Raw genomic sequence first — 19,490 nt, 5'->3', positions numbered from 1 at the left:
ATAAAAACAACTGATAGAAGCAAATTAATATGCCAATACCGTCTGAAATGGCTGACAGACCTCAGGGTACCTCAGGAGTGGTTCACCACAGCAAGCAGCCCTTTGCTGCATTATTGATGTAAAAATCATTTACTAGTGAAGCTGTGAGGGTTTCTGGTTTAATTAAAAGCAGCATTTTCACTCCTATAGTTATGTTTGGTCTTTTCTACCTGAAACTAATGATAACAAAGCCTAAATCCAGCCTTGCTTTCAGATTGTCATTTGTTTCCACAAAGCTTGTACCTACAGAGAAAGCACCACTTTAACCACATGCAGTTATCCAGGTGGAGGATTGTTCCCCGAGCCACCGCTGCGGCCTGATGGATGATTCTGGCTTCAGTCAGTTAAGGAGGAAGCCACTGACGTGATGCTTACTGAGTGAGTGCGATAACACTAATGGCTATGTTTTGTTCAGTTTGCTTTCTGTTTTTCTCATTTTGCTTCTTTCATGCTCGCTCTATAGTCCTATAAAACATCCCCAACTGTTCCTAAATTATGAAGAAATGGTTGTGATTTCTTGTAAATTGCATCTTAAGGCACTTTGTTACTAGCAGCCTGTTGCAACAGCATATAATTTGTTCTTTAGCTGAATGTGTGAAGAAGATAACACAGTCTGACAGGCATAAAATTTGATTTTTAGCACCAACAAGGTTATTCCAAAAGAGCCATTAGTGTGTCTTTAAACTTTTAGGAAACTGAACAAAGTGGAGGACAAAAGGAGAATTGGCAGGCCTAAAAAACAATCTACAGTAGATGTACAATATCTGAAAGTCATGCCCTTAAGAAATAGGAAAAAATATAGCAAAGACCTGACACAGGACCTGAGAGATGCATGTGGCGCCTCGATTAATCCATCTACTGTTCACTGAAGCCTCATCAGAAATGGGTTTTCAGTGGAAGAGTGGCTGTCAGGAGGTCGTTCATAAGGAAAGGAAACAGGGAGAAAAGAAAAATTCTGACCTACCATGAGGCCATTTTCCCAAACTTTCCCAAAGTGTAATCCTCAGTTTGATGTTCTTAGCTGTTCACTGGTGTGGTCTCCTGCTGCTGTATTGTTTCAAGATTCAGAATGTTGTGCACTCAGAGATGCTCTTCTGCACACCTTGGCTGCAAAAATAATGTTGCCTTCCTATCAATTCAAAGGAGTCTGGCCAGTCCCCTCTAATCTGACATCAACAAGGCATTTTCACCCAGTGAGCTGTCACTCACTGCTTTTTTCCCACTAATTGATACTTTTTAATAACATTATTCTAAAGCTAGCATCCGCTGAATATCCAAGCCTGATTTATTTTACAATAGAGCAGGAGCCTGTGTTCTTGGCTATTCATTACTTTGATGACCAAGAAAAGAAAAAAACATCTCTGTATGAGATGGATGCTCGAAGAAAAGAGTGACAATCCTGGAAGAGCAGATCGCATTTTCTGTCTCTGAATCTCGGCTCCTCGAGTCTATTTATGGTCATTCCAAAAAATCATGCTACTAATCTGAAAGCCCAGTTATACAACAACAAAAAAAGTATTTTCAATGTCTCTGAGTATTACACAACATCACCCATATATGGTCTGGGAGAGGCTACGTGACTAAACTACAGAAGCCCACTCAACCAGGTGGGCAGCTATAGATTAAGTGTATGTGGGGGCTTCACTACCAGCTGGCATTTGCGTGCCTATCGATGGTATGAAAAACATCCACAGCAAGCATAAGGAGAGAATCCTGTGAAATAAGAAACTTTCTTACATAAGTAAAAACTGTATGCGTGTGTCTGTTTGTCTATTTTCACAGGTCACGCTGTGCTGATCCTAAACCAGCACCGTGTGTTTGGGTTGTTCTCTTTTATTGGACTGCATAATACTGGACATATGGTGTGAGCGTCCACAGCTTTTCCGCCACCACGTCACTTAGAGGTCAGGGTTTTGAAGAGGAGCAGCACAAGGTCAAAGAGGGACGCAGCTCTCCACAGAGATGTCAGTTTCAAGCAAAGCCTCCTTCTCGCATTCGTGTTTCACAATCAGTCCTTAAAATATAACTTAGAGAAACAGGATTGTGCAAACACTACATAAATCTTTGACGTTTCAGAACAAAATAAATGTGGAAAATAAATGTGGGTATGTTTTTATCTACTGTCTACTTTCTTAATCTCATTTGATTCATGTTAAATAGATTAAAATAATGACAGAATGCTGTGCAAAACTAGAAGCCTGTGTCTGTACAAAAGAAGGCAAATTGCTCCTTGTCTTCCAGATTTATATTGTTTTTCCTGCCAAGAAGAAAAAGTGATCCTCTTGAAATTGAGGCAAATCTCACCACAGAAGCACATAAAGCGAAAGGAGGATGCTCCTGCTGAAGTCGAATTTTCAGCAAATGATACTAAAGGTTTTGCTCACCCGGGGCACTTGGCAGCACGCTGAGCAGCTTTTATGTTATCTGCAGGCTCAGTGTATTCAATCAAGTGAAATGGTCAGTGAAATGCAGTAAAATCCAGTCATAGATACTATTTGAGATAATTCCAGGTGATTCCTCTTTTAAGGAAGATGCACAAAATACTTAAGTACTCTGGTGCCTGCTGAAGGATTGAGAGGCTAATTCCTAATCCTCCTCTGAAGGAATGTTGCTCCACGTGGTAAAGAAGCCTCTTGGTTTTTAGTTGGGAGTGTTTCTGAGCCCTGATTTAGCTGAAAAAGTGCTTCCATGAACTCTTTTCATTTATTTATTTGTGTTGGGCGACTTAAATGTTTTGACCTTCTAACTTTCAAACATTGATAAGACCAAAGCTGTTTAAAGCCTTGGTCACATAGCGGGGGGACTGAACACTAGCTTCTGTTATGAGCTCTATCAGGATAACTGATCGTTCTTACACTTAATAAAAAATTAAGCTCATAAACTTATAATCTTTAGGACTTGACAGGAATGAAAGCGCTCTGTGTTCACTGATGCTGTGAATTGGTTTAGATTTAAATGATAAATAATCTTCTTGGCACATATTTGGTGTAAGTGCACTGAGAGGAACATAAACAAGTAGTGACTGTGCCCTGAAAAACATGGAGAAACCTGCAGGACGAGATCAACGAATGCAGGTCTACGTGTTTCACTTCCTTATTTGTTTAAAATGTCGAGATAAACCAGTCTGGAGAGCAAGTTATTTCTCTCCTTTTAGCGGGAAAATAAATTCCACTTGGGTTGTTTTTCAGAGAAACAATTTTGGCCGTGAAATCGTCGTATCCAAAACCATTAAATGCTTTTACTTTTCTTTTCACTCTCGGATTATTTTGCATTTTTTCTACTCTAAAGAGATGGATGCTATTAAGCCTTGTGAATATGCAGGAGGTGGAAGCAGTCACTTCACATATTAGTCATGAAGAACCTCTTAATGCTCAGTTCAGAAATTATGCGAGTTTTATTTGGTATATCAGTAGAAAAGAAGAAAAAGAAACACATTTTACTTCATGAGTCCTGCATATTTCATGACTATCTTTATGAAAATGTTTGACACGATGACATCACAATGGAGAATTCATTTTCAGCACTTTTGACATAATTTATATTAAATTAGTCACATACTTTTGGTCTAACCTGTATTAATTAGTTTGTCCAAAGGAGACCACTCAGGTCGTTGCTGCAGGTCATGTGTGTGTTGTTTCCCGAAAATATTAAACATGACAAATTCTTTCAAACAATCTGGTCTGTGAATAAAAGCCAACTTTGCAGAGCACCAAATCGTAAAGCATGCAACTTCAGGTTTATCAGAGGACACCTTTGTGTGTTGGTCAGCTGCCTGTGTAGCATAAATAGTTAAACAGCTCAGCAGCACTTTATAATAATGCCCATGATTAAAGGTACGATTTCCCTAAAACTGAAAGGAATGTTATTACATTTTATCTGACATTAAAAATGTAATTATAGTTACCTACAAATACACACACTTGGATAAGGGAGTAAATATTCAAGATTTTGCAGGAAAGAAGAAGTAATTAATCTGACAGTGTTTAAGTAATGAGTAACCTCAGTTATTTTCTTCCAGGAAAGAAATTTTAAATAGGGTGTAAATCTGATGCATTTTAACATAAAAACAAACAATATTTCCTTTCTTTATGTTGTGAATAAGTATTTACAGAATACATTGGGGGAAATATTGTTTGATTTTATGTTATAAATACATGGAAGTAACTAACTACTAAAATTACAGCAGAATTATTGGTAGCACTTTATAATGTCACACTATTAAGATTTGGAAAGCTAATACTGAGTGTGTAATTCATCATTTATATTTACTCCATCTTAATATATCATTTATAAATACAAATATGTTTAGATCTGTATTTATTATTATTTATGACTACAGTCAGTGCTGTAGTTATAATCGTGAACATATATTTTTATTTATAAATGGTATACTAAGGAGGAGTAATGCCATATAAATTATAAATTAATCACTTTTTGACACCTTGCTGATTATTAATAGTGGGACATTATTTTAAAGTTCTGCTGGGTTGTTTTGTTTTGTTTTTCTTCTTTCCTGTAAACCTTTAATTTTTGCTTTTATATTCTAGTTTATGTACTGGTAATTATTTGTAGGTACATATATATTCTTTGTAATTCAATAAACATGAAAAAAAAAATTTACTTTTGTGGAAATTAGACCCATAGTGGTTGGCCTTTTTATAAAGTGCTTCTAAGCGAGGAACCTGTCTCTGGAATGCGCATGTGCCAGTCCACTAAGCCTGCCACTTCTTCCTAACTTATACGGTATACCCAAGATGAGATTACTCTGAGGAACTCTTGCATTTTACCAAAATAGGAATATAATTCACGAGAGATAGCTGTCATATGAGAGAGGATTGTATGTGATGTGTAATCTACGTTTGAACTTAATCGGTTTGAAGTTGAAGGCTTAACCATCTAAGCTGACTGCTGGAACATCCTGAATATTTACCGCACTGAAACTGAGCATCTCTTACAGTCAGGACACCTTGGCTTAAAATTATGTCATTATTTTCTCTGTCAACAAAACACTTTTTTACCAGCGTACCGCCAAGCAAGCTAGAAGTACCTTTAAAAAAAACTGCACCAACGAGGTTTACTCTCACAAAGTTATGTGGTTGTGGAACTTGTAAATGCCCAGTTAAGCACCCTCCCACCGTGGGGAAAAATAAATCGGACACAAATGAAGTGCTTCACCCAAAAAGCGCGATTCCTCACTGCGTCCTGCAAAGTCAAAAGAAAGAAAGAAAGAAAGAAAGAAAGAAAGAAAGAAAGAAAATGAAGCAACGACACTATGTGCGTATTCTGCGCAATCACTGCTCTTCGTGCAGTGCGTCACGCGCACTTCATAAGCGCGTGTTTAGGTATGTTTGGTCAATATATGGCAACGCTGTGTGCGGAGGAGAGGAGGCAGGAGATGACTGCTGCCCCCCTCACTTCTCCACTAACCTCTCAGGAGAGTGGGGGGAGACGGACTGCATGGGGAACGTGCGGCTGCACAATGATCGCTTTTCTCTGATAAAACGTTTGGAAGCGAATTCGAAGAAGCGCAGTGAGCCATGCGCACATAGACCGTTTTGGCAGTTTGTGTTAAAGCCCTTTCTTTAAAGCTACAAGTGGTCTGGAGCCTGCTATGGAGGACTTTGTGAGTCAAAATGAGTCTGAGCATTGACAATGTCACAGACTTGTGGAAAAATGGTTCCTCGAAACTCGACGGGGCGTCTTCCCAGTTCAATTTCACTAACAGCTCTGGGGGTAACCATACGGTGCGCAGCGAGATGGACCTCACCCGAGCCATCCCGCTCGGCTTGGTACTCGGGGCTTTCATCGTGTTTGCCATTGCGGGCAACATCCTTGTAATCCTCGCTGTGGTGTGCAACAGGCACCTGCGGACCCCGACCAATTACTTCATCATCAACCTGGCTATCGCGGACCTGCTGCTGGGCACCACGGTGCTGCCTGTGTCAGCCACACTGGAGATCCTGGACTACTGGGTGTTCGGCAGGATCTTCTGTGACATTTGGGCGGCGGTGGATGTGCTGTGCTGCACCGCGTCCATCATGAGCCTGTGCGTAATATCTATTGACCGCTACATTGGAGTGAGCCACCCGCTGCAGTACCCGGGTATCGTGACGGAGAAGCGGGCTCTGCTGGCCATGCTTGGGGTCTGGGCGCTGTCGGTGGTCATCTCCATCGGCCCTCTGCTCGGGTGGAAGCAGCCACCGTCGCCGGACGACACGATATGTCCCATCACCGAGGAGCCGTTTTACGCGCTCTTCTCCTCCCTCGGCTCCTTCTACATCCCTCTCGTCGTTATACTGGCCATGTACTGCCGTGTGTACATAGTCGCCAAAAGGACCACTAAGAACCTGGAGGCAGGTGTGATGCGGGAGAGGATGAACTCCAGCGAGTTGACCCTCAGGATCCACAAGGGATCTCAGGTGCACGAGGATCCCGGCAGTTCTGGCACGGGGAAGGGTCGCGCGAACCAGGCTAGAAGTTCGCTCACGGTAAAACTGCTGAAATTCTCCCGGGAGAAGAAAGCAGCTAAAACTTTGGGAGTTGTGGTCGGCATGTTTACCCTTTGCTGGCTGCCCTTCTTTCTCGCCTTACCCATAGGTAGGTTCCGTACGTCACTCGGTGGGGGTCTTTTGTACGCCCCACGACTATACTTTTTTTTTTTTACATGAAGCAATTTGCAAAAAGACATCGACAACCTTTGTTCCCCCTGGAAGCCAGTTTAAAAACAGATATTTAATTGGTCAAAAACAGCCTGCAGAAAATACATCTCAGTCACATAAATGTCTCTGGGAAGCTAAACTGTTGCTGTTAAACGCTGCTGCAGGCATTGCAAATCATATCTGCCGCACACAGAATCTCCTGGGTTGCTCTGCTGTCATTAAACGTCTCGGTGGGCTCTACGGGTTTAGCCATTACTGCTGAAGTAAAACCCCTTATCTTGTAGCAATATGTGACAACATTATGCACTCCACACTGTATATAAATGCCACTTGTTTTGCACATATTCAACTCTGTATATTTTATATATTTTATTATTATTATTTTTTTTTTTTTTTTTTTTTTTACTATTTAATTTGTAAAAATGTGTATACACACACACACACACACACACACACACACACACACACACACGTAGGAAAATATTTAGTATACACATCCAGAAATGCATACACTATTATATATTGTACATATATTTATTAGTTTCAGGTTGGCCATTCTTGTATTTTGCTCGTTTGTGTTGTTGTGTTTGCACATCTCTGTTGCTTGTGGGGCTCGCACACAAGAATTTCACTCGCATGTGCTGTGCCAGTGTGCCTGCACATGTGATGTGACAATAAAAGTGATTTGATTTGATTTGATTTGACGCAGAATGAATGAATCTATATCATTGATCTGGCCTAAGCCTCTGTTTATGTTGCAAAGTTAAAAGTTCACCATTTTCTCTGAAATCAGGGCCCCATTGGAAACGCCAAAACATTTCAAGGAAGTGGAATTCACTAAGAGCTCATCCAAATATTTTCAGCGTAATTCAGTGTCTGATTTGATTTGTTGTTGCACTAAATACACTGTGAGTGGTAGGTGGCCTCTCTCTGCTCTGGTCAGTCATTTCAGAAGCCTGTGGAGCCTGCTGAGGCTCCCTTATGATGCCACTGGCGCTGGCGAGCATTCAACAGCACTCTGGCATGAATGTTTAAAAAACTGCAGTGGAAATGAAGCAATGTATTGCAGGCTGAGAAAACATCAAGTCTTTGTTTAGCAGTGGCATTTGGGAGGGGAGGGGGAAACGGCCTCACTGAAAAACAAGCGCTGTATTCAAGAATGGGCCGGATGGTCTGAATGTGTGGGGATTAACCCCGCGGGGGCACCGTGGGCTATATGTTTGTGTACAGCCATGTGTCTGCATGTGTTCATTTAGCGTCGATATAAGGGAGTGTGTTTATGCACCTGGCTTCAAGCTGCAGCTCATCACGTCCTCTCACACACACACACACACACACACACACACACACGCAGTACCTGAGGCAAGATCACTATGCAGTGCTACATGGCAGGGATTATTTTGCCCCAAGGCATCCTGGATGAGATACCGAATGTACACACCAAATGTGATTTTACAAAGTTCTGAATTTGCAGTTCTGAGAGGCTTCTACGCCTACATTCAGGGGTGGACTTCAGAAGGACCCTCTTTAGACACTGCCAAAAACCAGCCCCCAAGTTTCTCTTTACAGTCTCTGGTGTAGAATACTGATACATTGCGACAAAGCACCATGCAGCTTTATTTACTGCCCACTTTAAGTGGCTTAAGAGATTCATAAAAGCATCCACAGAGAGAGTACTCTGGCAGAGAATGGTGCTACTATATAGTCATGTCAAAGCTGGGCACCGAGCTCCCTTTCTTTTTAACATATTTTATTTTAGCCTTTATTTTGTTTAGCTTTTATTGTGTTGGGACAGTCTAGAGAAGGCAGGAAAGCAGGGGGGAAAAAAGCAGTAAAAGGCCTCGGGGCAGATTCAAACCTCTGCGTTAGCCTGGGTCGCCTGCTCAACCCAGGGAGCTGAACCGGGGCCCTGAGGCACCTCTATTTTCAGATGCAGATTTGTGGGAGATGTTGTTTTGAAGTTAAAGTTTGTCCTGCTCTCTGCTCTCTGGTGTGACTCACGTCTTAAGTCTGATAGGACAGCGGCACTATCCCTGTGTTGATCTGAGCCTCCACCCACAGAGTGGGATTTCCTGTTTCACACTTGTTATTATCCTGCTCCTTCCTCTGCACACTGCCACTGATTCGTATTGTAACTCATGTGGTTGGTGATGTGTGCGCGCGTGTGTGTGTGTGTGTGTGCGCTGGTGTGCAGTGGATGGGTGATGAAATATTTATCCGTGTTTATGTGAATGCATTGCAAGTTATGCTCGTTTGTGTCTTGAGCGATTGTGTCAGCGTGGCTGCAGATGCTTCTGCCTCATCCATCACTGCAGCTTTTTAAACAATCAAAAGCTTTCAGAGATCAAAGTGAGGCTGGCCAAAAGGAGCCACTGCAACCTCAGATCCATCAAGTTTTAACCTGTGAAGAAATATGTGAACTGTCCCTTAGCTACAGGTCTCACCTATCTTACGCAACGTCTGTTATTACTGTGGAGTTTATTTTTTTGTCATTGTACATAAATGGCAAGCAGGCAGCAACGGTTCCCACAGTTTGAGTCATTCCTTTTCAGGTTTTAAAGTGTCCTTTTTCCTTTTACGCCTTTAACTTGGAGCAAAAACCTCAGGATTATAAACACGACGTCAAATTTTTTTTAAGTTAGTGTACTCCAAACCAGCTACTTTGGACGAAAAGCGGTCCAAAATCTAACACACACTTGCTGGGAACTTTCAGCATCTGCATATTTGTCGGTAAAAGCGTCATACCTAAACTTAGAATGTATCAGCCTATTAGTCTGGCTGTTTCTCTTTTAAAAATGTAAAGCTTGCGTTCACTTCAGGTTGGCTTCAGCAAGTTTCCAAAGTTTATTTGATTCTGATTTTGATTTTTCGGGAACAAGATTGAAGAAGTTCAGAGTAGGCACTACAGTGCAAACACAACAATTTGTAAAGGCAACTTTACAGTCATGTAAACATCCCACTTCCATTAATCATGTGCACCAGTGCCTCCTGATGCTTGTTGTGTTGACTCATCTGACAAACTGACCCAGACTGAAGCCGATTTCCAGTCTTTTAATTTTGTTTCATGGTGTTTTATTTTTCCCTAAAGACTCATTTTCATCCAAATATCTAAGTTAGATTATATCCATCCATCCATCCAGTCCAGGTTTGCACTGGGGGCTGGAGCCTATCCCAGCTGTCATAGGGTGAGAGGTGCAGTAGGGCAGCCAGTACACTCCATGATGTACTTTTACTGTTGATAACTATTTATTTACACTGACACTGACCTTTCAAATCTCATATGTCCTTTAAGCAGGTCTCATATAACACATGCAAGATAATAGCTTAAGGCAACTCTGCAGCAAAAGCTATAGCAACATGGGTTCACATGCAAATTAAAGTGTTCCAAGGCCACTGTGCACGGAAGCAGATTTTATGATTGTTTACAAATATTTATTTATTTCATGTCTGTGATGAGATGAATTTCATAGTTTTTTCAGCTTAATTAGACATTTTCATGCGTTTATCTTGTTCATAAACAATTAAAATCTACAAAATCTACAAGATTTACTGAACAACAAAAGTCAATTTGCCCACATGAGTAAAACGAGTGCAGCTCATATTGAATTGCTTGCTAAATAACTGAAAGTAATTCTGAGTTATCAGCGAGGTTACTAATTAATTTTTGCTCCAGTGACTAATCAGTTAATTGACTTTTCAGTTAATTGACTTTTCAGGCCTGCATAGATATAAATGAAGAAAAGGTTTCTTCATATTGCTATTAAGGGGGGAAAAATGTTTAACTTTAAATAAATATACACACAAATAAATATATTTTAGAACCAGATCGACTGTTATCCTCACACTTGTCCTCATCTCTGCGCTCATCCAAAGAAAAGTTTTTAGTGTTTCATTGCACATATTTTCCCACAGCTCTGTCACAGCCAGCATAGGCACTAATGTCCTGTGAAGGCCTCGCATCGAACAAGTGGTGCAAGCAGCGTGTCTAAATGTGAGAGAATCCAACACCTGAGGTGTTGTTTCCTCATTTTTTGAGCAGAAACAGTTAATTCTGTGGGATTCTCAGACAGCTTCTTTGGCTTTTAAGGCCGCTGAGCTGGCCCGCCTGTGCGCTCCAGGGTTAACTCAAATGCTTTTTTGAGAAGGAAAAATAATTAGAGAGCTAAGTATCAAAGCAATGAAAAAGAAAGGAGGTGGCAGAGCAGAGCAGGAGGTGCCACGGGGTATCGGGGTGAAGACGAGGGGTCTCTGGGATGTCAGCTCAATTTTCCAAAAATAGCTTCACGCTACGGTTTTCATTGAAAGCAAAGCGAGAGGGCAATAATGCTTTTTTCCTCTCAGATCAAGACATATTAATCATATTTACTGCTGTGTTATGAAACAGGATGTGTGAGAGCAGATTGTGTGTGTGTGTACATGGCACAGAATAGGCATCACTACTTCAATTAGTTAGAATAACAGGATGCCATGTTTTGTTAAGATGTTCCTGTGTTTCAGAGTGAAATATGCGTGTGCCTGTCCTCAGGAAGGAGGTGCAAACATTTCTATTAACAGAAAGGGTGAGGCCGCAACCCGCCCGCATTTATCTGTATACTATTGTCCCAGGGCTGAGCCCATCGCCTCCTCTGCCGTTTATACTATAGCTTTTAAACATAAACACTTGAAAGAGGACAAAAATGGACCACGTTCACACAGAACTTAAACACACAAACATGAACCATGTCTGGACACTGGAAGGTCTGCTGTCAGCCAGCGCTTCCTACACTTTTATCCCACGTTTGTGTTGAAAGGAGACACGGGAACATGATGGCAGGGTCCCAACTTATACTCTCTGTGGGATGATCGGGATGTTGTTAAAGGGGGTTTCCGAGGATGGAGACGGTGCTTCGTATCGGTTTTGCCTGTGTGGATGCTGCTCTCGGTGTCCAATCCAGATGCACGTGGTGTAGATTTATACAACTGTCGCCCAAACCGAGACGTTACAGAACGTAAGCACGCAAAATATTTAATAATCAGGGTTGATCAGTTTCAAAAGGTTATGGGTGAGAAAAGAATAAGCAGAGATGTGATGCAGGCAGTCAAATCCTTTTGATTTGCAGCCAGCTACTACACAGAGAAACACACTGACAAATGGAGATGAATGGAGAGAGACAGACATGGAGAGAAACGAAGGAATGACCATATTTTAATTCACCAAATCCCCTCCTCTGTATCCCAATCACGCTCATAGCTCACACAGTTATGTAATCACATTTAAGTGGCCGAGCAGAGGGGAAAATAGCATGTGAAAATACCAGCCACCAAGAAGACACCGATTCATCTGGAGTTTATGGGGCCAAGACTCATTCAGACAGCAGTCTCATCTCACAGTCTAGCTACCACACACACACACACACACACACACACACACACACAGAGAGAGAGACAGCTTCTAGTACTTGGAGCCACTCATTAGGATGAAAGCTGAAAGCGACATTTCCTCATATTGTCAAATAATCACTTTCATCAACATTACAAATTGTCCACAGCAGCGTGTACGTGTGCGTGCGTGTGTTTTGGAAAGAACACGTCTGGTTCCATGCTCTCCTGTTATTGCGACATCAAAATCAAAGTGTGCTTTTGACCCGGGTACCTGCGTCAGTTCACCCTTTGGCTGTGTTGTGTATAATGCACCTTGTACAGCTTAGAGTAATCGTTAAAGCTGTTGATCTGATTTTCATGAAGAAGTAAGCTGAGGTGTCTCTGGTTGTCAGAGGTAATTTCACACTTGAAAGCCTGAGATCGTGGTGCATCCTCAGCCTATCCAGGAATGTGATATCAATTTAGGAATGTGGGCTGGTGTAAAGAAACGTTGTTTTACTCACATCAGCCTACACACAAACACGCGCGCAAACGCACAATGTGTCTGTTTCACACTAATCACGCTGTGCTGTGCTTATTAATCCCCTATTTTAGTCTTCAGGCTTCCCCTCTCACCTCATTAGCTTGTAAGATATCCTTCCTGTATTTAAGCTCAGCCACAGTAGGACAAAAAGCACAACAGGGGGTAGATTAATGCAATTTAACCCAGCCCAGATTTGCTCATTATCATACATGGCAAACTTGCCTCATACTCTTTCAGAATGATATCATTTCGTTTTTCGTGTCGAGTCTGACCAACGATCACGTCTGCACAGCTTCAGCCATGTTACCTGTGTAAACACAGACAAGGCCACTAGGCACCGTGCAGAAAGGAGACACTTGTGTTGCTAGTGTAACCTCCATAACCTCTGACAGGACAAACTGTCATTTCACTTCAACTTTTTTTCCCCCTTTTCAGACCAGCTCGTCTCTCCCACAGAGCATTTATCTAAAAGGGAATTCAGGGTCAGCTCACCTTTTCTGCTTTCTTGATCAAGTGTATTGTTTTACTTTGTTTTGGGTTTTTTCTTTTTAAGGAAACACATTATCTGCTTGTGAAGGCCTTCCTAAATACAAGGTTTTCTGTAATGATGAATAACATATGGAACTAACTGTCTTCACATCCTCATCTGAAGACTGCAAACGGTCTAAGAGTAAAAAAAACCCTGTTTATCTTAATCAGTGCTGCCACCTGTTGGATATGATGCAACATCAATAAAGGATAACTAAACCAGGAAGTCTCAGTAATGTGTAATGAGTATAAAATGATCTTAAAACGACCTAATAAAATGGCTGTAATTGATCCATGTTGATCACTTTCTGTCAGTTACATTTATTCAGCCTCCAGATGACTCTGAGGTGCCATACTACACTTTCATATTCCCTTACAGAATATATAAATAACCTCTGCTGACTTTCACAGGAGAGATTCAATCCTCAAATTTAGCAAAAATGAGCATATCATCGCTCAGTATAAATGTAGCTCAGGACTGCATGCTTATTCATGAGTCATTTGGTGAAAACATTTCTTTAGCACAACTTAATACACATTTTTTCCGACATGTACAAGGTCGTTGGAATCTCAACTTCGGATGCTTCAGGTGAAAAGGTCAACTTTCACGACTGTGTTTCGAGTGTGGAGGTTGAGTCAGAAGGCGAATAGCTTAGCTTGTCATGAACCCTGAATCTCTGCTGGTGAAACAGTGAGAACACATGATACTACCTAAAATGAGTAAGGTCTTTGAGTAAACAACACTTTTAGTATGTTAACTGTTGAATTACTCTAGCCATCAGATCAATCTTTAAATTAAAAAAGCTGTTTCGATCCGGCTCAAAAGCCACAACGTTTTTATTTATTATTTTTATTTAACCTTTTTTATATAGGTAGTCCCATTGAGACCTAATGTCTCATCTACAATAGAGACTTGTTCATAAAGTGGAGATTGACACCAGAGTTTGCAGAAGCATTGTTTTTATTATAAATCATTCAATAACCTCAACAGAACCCTGAGAAGGATAAATGGAAGAGGATGGATGGGACGTCAACTTAAAAAAAAAAAATCCCAGAGAGCCATTGAAGAGAAGAAGTGTCATCTCCCCCAACCTATCCTCAGCCATGCCTTTACCCACACCTCTGGAAGTGTAGACAATTGGCAATTAAGCCTTGGCAACACCCAGAGACTCTTGCACTGCCACTACGAAGGAGTTGCAGAAGGGTGTCACAAGGTGAACACGCATATCTCTGAAAATAAATCAGTCATTTAAAGACCCAAGTTTTCAAATCTGAATTATATCAGAGATTTTTGATAGTTTGTTTTTACAGTAACAATCGAAGTCTAGTTAACAACATTATTTTTAACATTATTTTATTATTAGGATAAGCGTTACTTAATTGGAGTCTAAAATTTAGGAACTCAGCTAATTGGCTTCATTTGTACTGTGCAGGCTGGTTTTCTGAGATTTAATTGACGGCCTTGCATACAAACAAGTTAAAAAGCTCAGGGAAAATAGTGAAAACTGAGACGTTAGAATATGTGTAGGGTAATAAAAGAGTTTATGGCTGACACATGTTCTTATATAGAAAAATCGATTTCACTTGACGGTTTATTTATCTTTTACAAACTAAAGAGGTAATAATGAATTCCATTTAGATATAATCAAAAATAAGAACTTACTTGTGTACAGGTCAGAAAACCATGACACTGCCGTCTACTTAGGCCACGCCCCTCAAGTCACTAAACCGCTGCTGTGATTGATTTAACATCCTTAAAGTGGTAGGCACCCATTTTAGCTCCTAATCACACGGTATCACCTGAGTTATCGTTAGGTTATTTAAACTGGCCATTCTAAATTGGCCTTAGGTGTGAATGTGAATGGTTGTCTATGTGTTAGCCAAGAAGCTAGCTAGCTATAATGGGGCCTCTGGACTCCAACCCCTCCACATTACATTACTGACTAGATAAGAGAAAGAAAATAGAAGGATTGATGTTAGTTTTATGTGAACTAGCCAAAGAACAGAAGAAATTAGGATTTCTGCACAGAGCCGCTGCTCTCTTATTCACAATAGCTCCAAATGTTTGATTTGGCAGATTCTGTCAGATCCCAGTTTGTGTCTCCTCCCTGGATCAAAAAAAGGATCTTTCACTTGTTGTATTGGTGAATGTGTAGAATGTGTAGGCGACTACATCAGCCATGCTTACTATTCATGACTAAGAGCAGCTTCTCTTTTTACCCCCTGCTGTCCCAGGGTCCTTTAATGTGCACCTGCGGCCACCTGAATCCCTCTTCAAAGTAATCTTCTGGCTTGGTTACTTCAACAGCTGCCTGAACCCCATCATCTACCCCTGCTACAACCGCGAGTTCAAGCTGGCTTTCATCCGGATCCTGAAATGCCAGTGTCACCAGCGCAAGCGTCCCGGCTGGAGAGAGTATAATTACCGTTCCTCCACCTTCAGCTCCTCTGGAAACTCACGCAAAAACTCAACGGACCACAACTCCGGCTGTCTGAACGGAAGCCAGCGTACTCTGCCGTCCTCAGCCAGCCCGAGCCCGAGTTACCTGAGTATGGGTCTGCCGCCTTGCCCTGAGGGGGAAGCATTATACATCTGGGGAGCTACCACCCCGACTCCCTCCACCCCCAACCTGCTGCCCGGCAGCCCCATCGATTGCCAGCCGACAGCTCTGAGAGGGGGGAGAACCGCTGAGGAAACTACAGGAGGAGTTTTCTCTTTCTCCTTTGTGAAGAATAAAGATAAGGGAGGGGTCAACAAAGACCTTATTGTGCCTGTTGACAAAGTGTGACTCATTCGTCGTACTAAGATGAGACTTACTGGTTCATTCCTTATAGGGATCACAGTAACAAACAGAGCAGGGAGGTAGGGTTTCACAGGCTTCACTGTACATGATCCCATGATCATTCATCAGTCAGTGGATTATCATTGTCATAAGCTGTCAATGTAAGGTGAAGAGTACTGACTATGCTGCTGTATCACAGGTATGTTGTTCCATGTTGCTGTAACTGAGATTGAAAGTAGAGTTTCTTTCAGTAGACAGTAACAGCTCTGACACAGTGTTTGCTGCCCTCTTGGGACTGGACACAAATCTGTGCATGCATGTTTTTTTTGTTTATTCAGACTCTAGGAGAAAAGACTGAAAGGACCTCCATCCAGCACAGCCTCTCACTCCCTTTCAGTTACAACTCCACATCTGCTCTGTACAAGAGCGAACGTGTCGAAGAACCCGAGTCGTGTAAAAAGGGTGGAAAGACAAACGATCACTGTTCTGTTGCAGTCACTTGGTATCTTTATGGTATATTGTGGAAATAAAGTATAACCTGTTTTATCTGCTGTGCACACAATCATCCCATATCATCTTCTTTGTATGTTTGTAGAAATGTGATGAATAAATAAAAGTAGAACGTTGCTTGAATTCTGCTTCAAGGCCAACTCTTCATTTCTCACTTTGCTCTGGCAAACAAAGAGCTCTCTCAGGTATTATCCGAGGTGTTAACATCAGTCTGATGATAGAAGCAGAAGCAGATGGTGTTTATTAGATTTTAAAAAAAAAAGGTTTTCCTCATTATATAGATAGTTAACGTAAACACAGCTCATGATCAGTTGTTATTAAAGTGTTAATCACCAACTACCAATTAAGAGTGTGATAAATCAGATTTTTTAGAAGATATAAAAGAGAGGATCCAATACTGGAGACAGAAACATGAAGAAGATCAGAAAAGTGCAAAAAAAAAAACCTCAAGAACAAAAACTAACACAGAACTCAGGGGATTGTCTGCACTTTTGTCAAAAAATTCAACACATACAAGTAATCATTACACATATTTAAAGATTTACTATGTTAATTTATCTGCTTCTCATACTCTATTACATTAGCAGCAAAAATGATCCAGCAGTTAAATTTTTATCTACTAAAAGATGCAAAATCCACCTTTTTATTTTGTCCTTTATGTATTTCATAAAGTCACACTTCCTGGAACTTTCCTTGACAGTCGTTGGTCCTTTCCACCAATGATTCAAAGCAGGCTTTGTCTGTGATTCATTACAGGTACAAAGACACACAGTTACACTGTTTGATTTGTAATAAGGGTAAAGTGGTGGTTTGTATTGTCACGTCACAGCATCCTGGCATACCCTGCACCTTTCCCAAAAACTGGGATAGGCTCCGGCTCCTCGCTCTGCAGGCCTGAACTGGATAAGAGAAGAAGCTGGCTGGCTGGCTGGATGGATGGATGGATGGATAAAATAAAAAATTGAGCAATTAGCGTGCCTCAATAATATCAACAATATCCACCCACCAGCATGTCTATAGATCACCAACACATCATAAAACACATTATATTTAAAGAATCTGTACAATCCACATAAGAAGCTGTTTAAAAATAACAAGATAACAAAGTGATTTTACTTTGTAATTTAAAAAAATGCTAATAATTTACATGGATTTTACCACTTAGTACAACACAGTACATTCAGCACTTCGAGAGAGACCAGCTGTTTATTCTGCTTCAGAGTGGAAGGTGAGTGGAGCTTACAAAGAGTTGCAGGTAGCAGAGGAGGAGATAAATTAGCACTGCGTTTCACTCTTTATTACCAGCTGAAATGAAGCCATTGCTCTCGCAAAGGTCCAAGATTTAACACATTCAGGTGAGAGGGCTTTAACATCTTATTCAGCAGCCTTGTTTTCACCTTATTTTCACCTCCTTTCAAGATTAAATACCTTCCTGACTGCAAGCACCAACAGAAATGTGCAAACGTCTTGCATGTTTCTTTTTATTCATTTTAATAAATCTTTTTCAGAAAAATGTCACATATTCAGTCTCAGGTGTGAATATTCTGGCATCTTCCTTTTATACTTAACGGTGATATAAAAATATATATATTACTTGTTCTGTGGAATTGGATTTCACTTTTTTGCTGGTTTTTAGCCACCAAACAGCTTTTTTTCACAGCACAGCAATAGAGATCAGACAGGAAAGCAGGAAGAGAGCAAGGGGGAATGACACACAGTTTTTTTCCATTATTTCTCAATAAATCCACAAAACAGTAGCTTCTACTTTCATTTGAAGGAAGTTCTTTTCTGGTGTAAACTGCTTAACCTCACCTGAACGACCTCCTTTGACATGATGCTGGCATTAGGACATACTGTGTTTATCTTCTATTTTACTACACCACATGTTCAAACATGCAGATGTCCTTTTTTTACATCAGCGAAGGGCTGGAAAAACCTGATACAGGCAGGAGCGTGGACATACTTTGCAGCTTGTGACACTAGTCTTAGGAAAAATACCACGTGTGGGGGGTGACACATTGTTAGAAACGTGTAAGTGGAAAGGAACAGAAAGGTGGTTCATCGGGAGCAGGCCACTCCTTTCTTGACTCAAGAACTTCTTCCCTTTTTTTATTTCTGCTCTTTTGGCATCATGGGGTTCAGTGGGAAATATGAGCTTGAGAGTCAAGAGAATTATGAGGATTTTCTGGAAGTAGTTGGTATGAGGATACTTCTTTTTTTTTAAGCCACAAATGAACTAATGTCAGGCATCATTTGTTTACACTTTGTTGGACTTCTTGCTCTGGGATATAACCCGCTTGTTCACAGGTCTTCAAAATGCCAAGACAGACCACAAGGCGGTGACTGAAGTGGTGCAAGACGGGAATAACTTCACCTGGACACAAACCATCCCGAACTGGACCTGGTCCAATACATTTATTGTTGGTCAAGAATGTGAGCTGACGACGATGACAGGATCCAAATTCAAGGTGAGGAACTAAAATGCACAGAGGAAACTTAGGATTTGCAGCTGACAGTGTTCACAACTTTTAATGAAACCTTCATGTAACCAAAGCTCCACGATATTTTTCTTAAGGCGCCTGTAACTATGGAAGGCAACAAGATTTCATGTCAGTTCCCTCAGTACCTCTTCACAGCAGAGATCGTTGATGACAAGCTAGTAATGGTAGGAGAAGAAGCCACTTATTCACTGCACTTTTTGAATGAGATTAATAATCCCTTAGATAAATCCATTTGCTCTTTTAATACCAGATTATCTTTAATCCTCTTTTTTTTCCTTTTTTGCGTATGCAGACTTGCGTAACTCCAGGAGAGAAGGGTGTAACCTTCAAAAGAATCAACAAGAGGATCTAACACCGCGAGACTCAACACGCTTGGATGGAAAAGAGGCTGCAGAAGGTGAAGCATGACAGTGCCTGTTAAATGGGCCGAGGAAGAGCGTCGCTGGGCCTCACGGGTCTGAAACTTAGGCCCAACACAGCAGAAGTGGCCAAACAACATTATGTACTGTATTTTTAAACAGTGTTCATTTTTGATCCAATGAACATCTCCCGTTTTACCTTCAAAGTGCTAATGATCTGCCACTGT

At 41.1% G+C, this 19,490-nt stretch overlaps 2 protein-coding genes across 2 annotated transcripts; both read left to right on the top strand.

Moving 5' to 3' along the window:
• Window positions 1-5,474: 5,474 nt before the first annotated feature.
• LOC146638668 (alpha-1A adrenergic receptor-like) lies at window positions 5,475-16,455 on the top strand. The gene is made up of 2 exons (XM_085370377.1): window positions 5,475-6,636; window positions 15,346-16,455. The coding sequence occupies exons 1-2, from the start codon at window positions 5,673-5,675 to the stop codon at window positions 15,897-15,899; spliced, it is 1,518 nt and encodes a 505-aa protein (XP_085226503.1). The 5' UTR covers window positions 5,475-5,672; the 3' UTR covers window positions 15,900-16,455.
• A 2,079-nt stretch (window positions 16,456-18,534) lies between these two features.
• Window positions 18,535-19,256, top strand: LOC146638667 (gastrotropin-like). Its single transcript, XM_085370365.1, has 4 exons — window positions 18,535-18,601; window positions 18,711-18,871; window positions 18,979-19,068; window positions 19,197-19,256. Exons 1-4 carry the CDS (start codon window positions 18,535-18,537, stop codon window positions 19,254-19,256), a joined length of 378 nt encoding a protein of 125 aa, XP_085226491.1.
• The last annotated feature ends 234 nt before the right edge of the window (window positions 19,257-19,490 follow it).

Source organism: Diplotaxodon limnothrissa, linkage group LG2, assembly GCF_057381915.1.
Source record: "Diplotaxodon limnothrissa isolate DT_005_m linkage group LG2, D_limnothrissa_male_GT1.1, whole genome shotgun sequence".
NCBI lineage: Eukaryota > Metazoa > Chordata > Actinopteri > Cichliformes > Cichlidae > Diplotaxodon > Diplotaxodon limnothrissa.
This window is presented reverse-complemented; position numbering and strand designations above follow the sequence as displayed.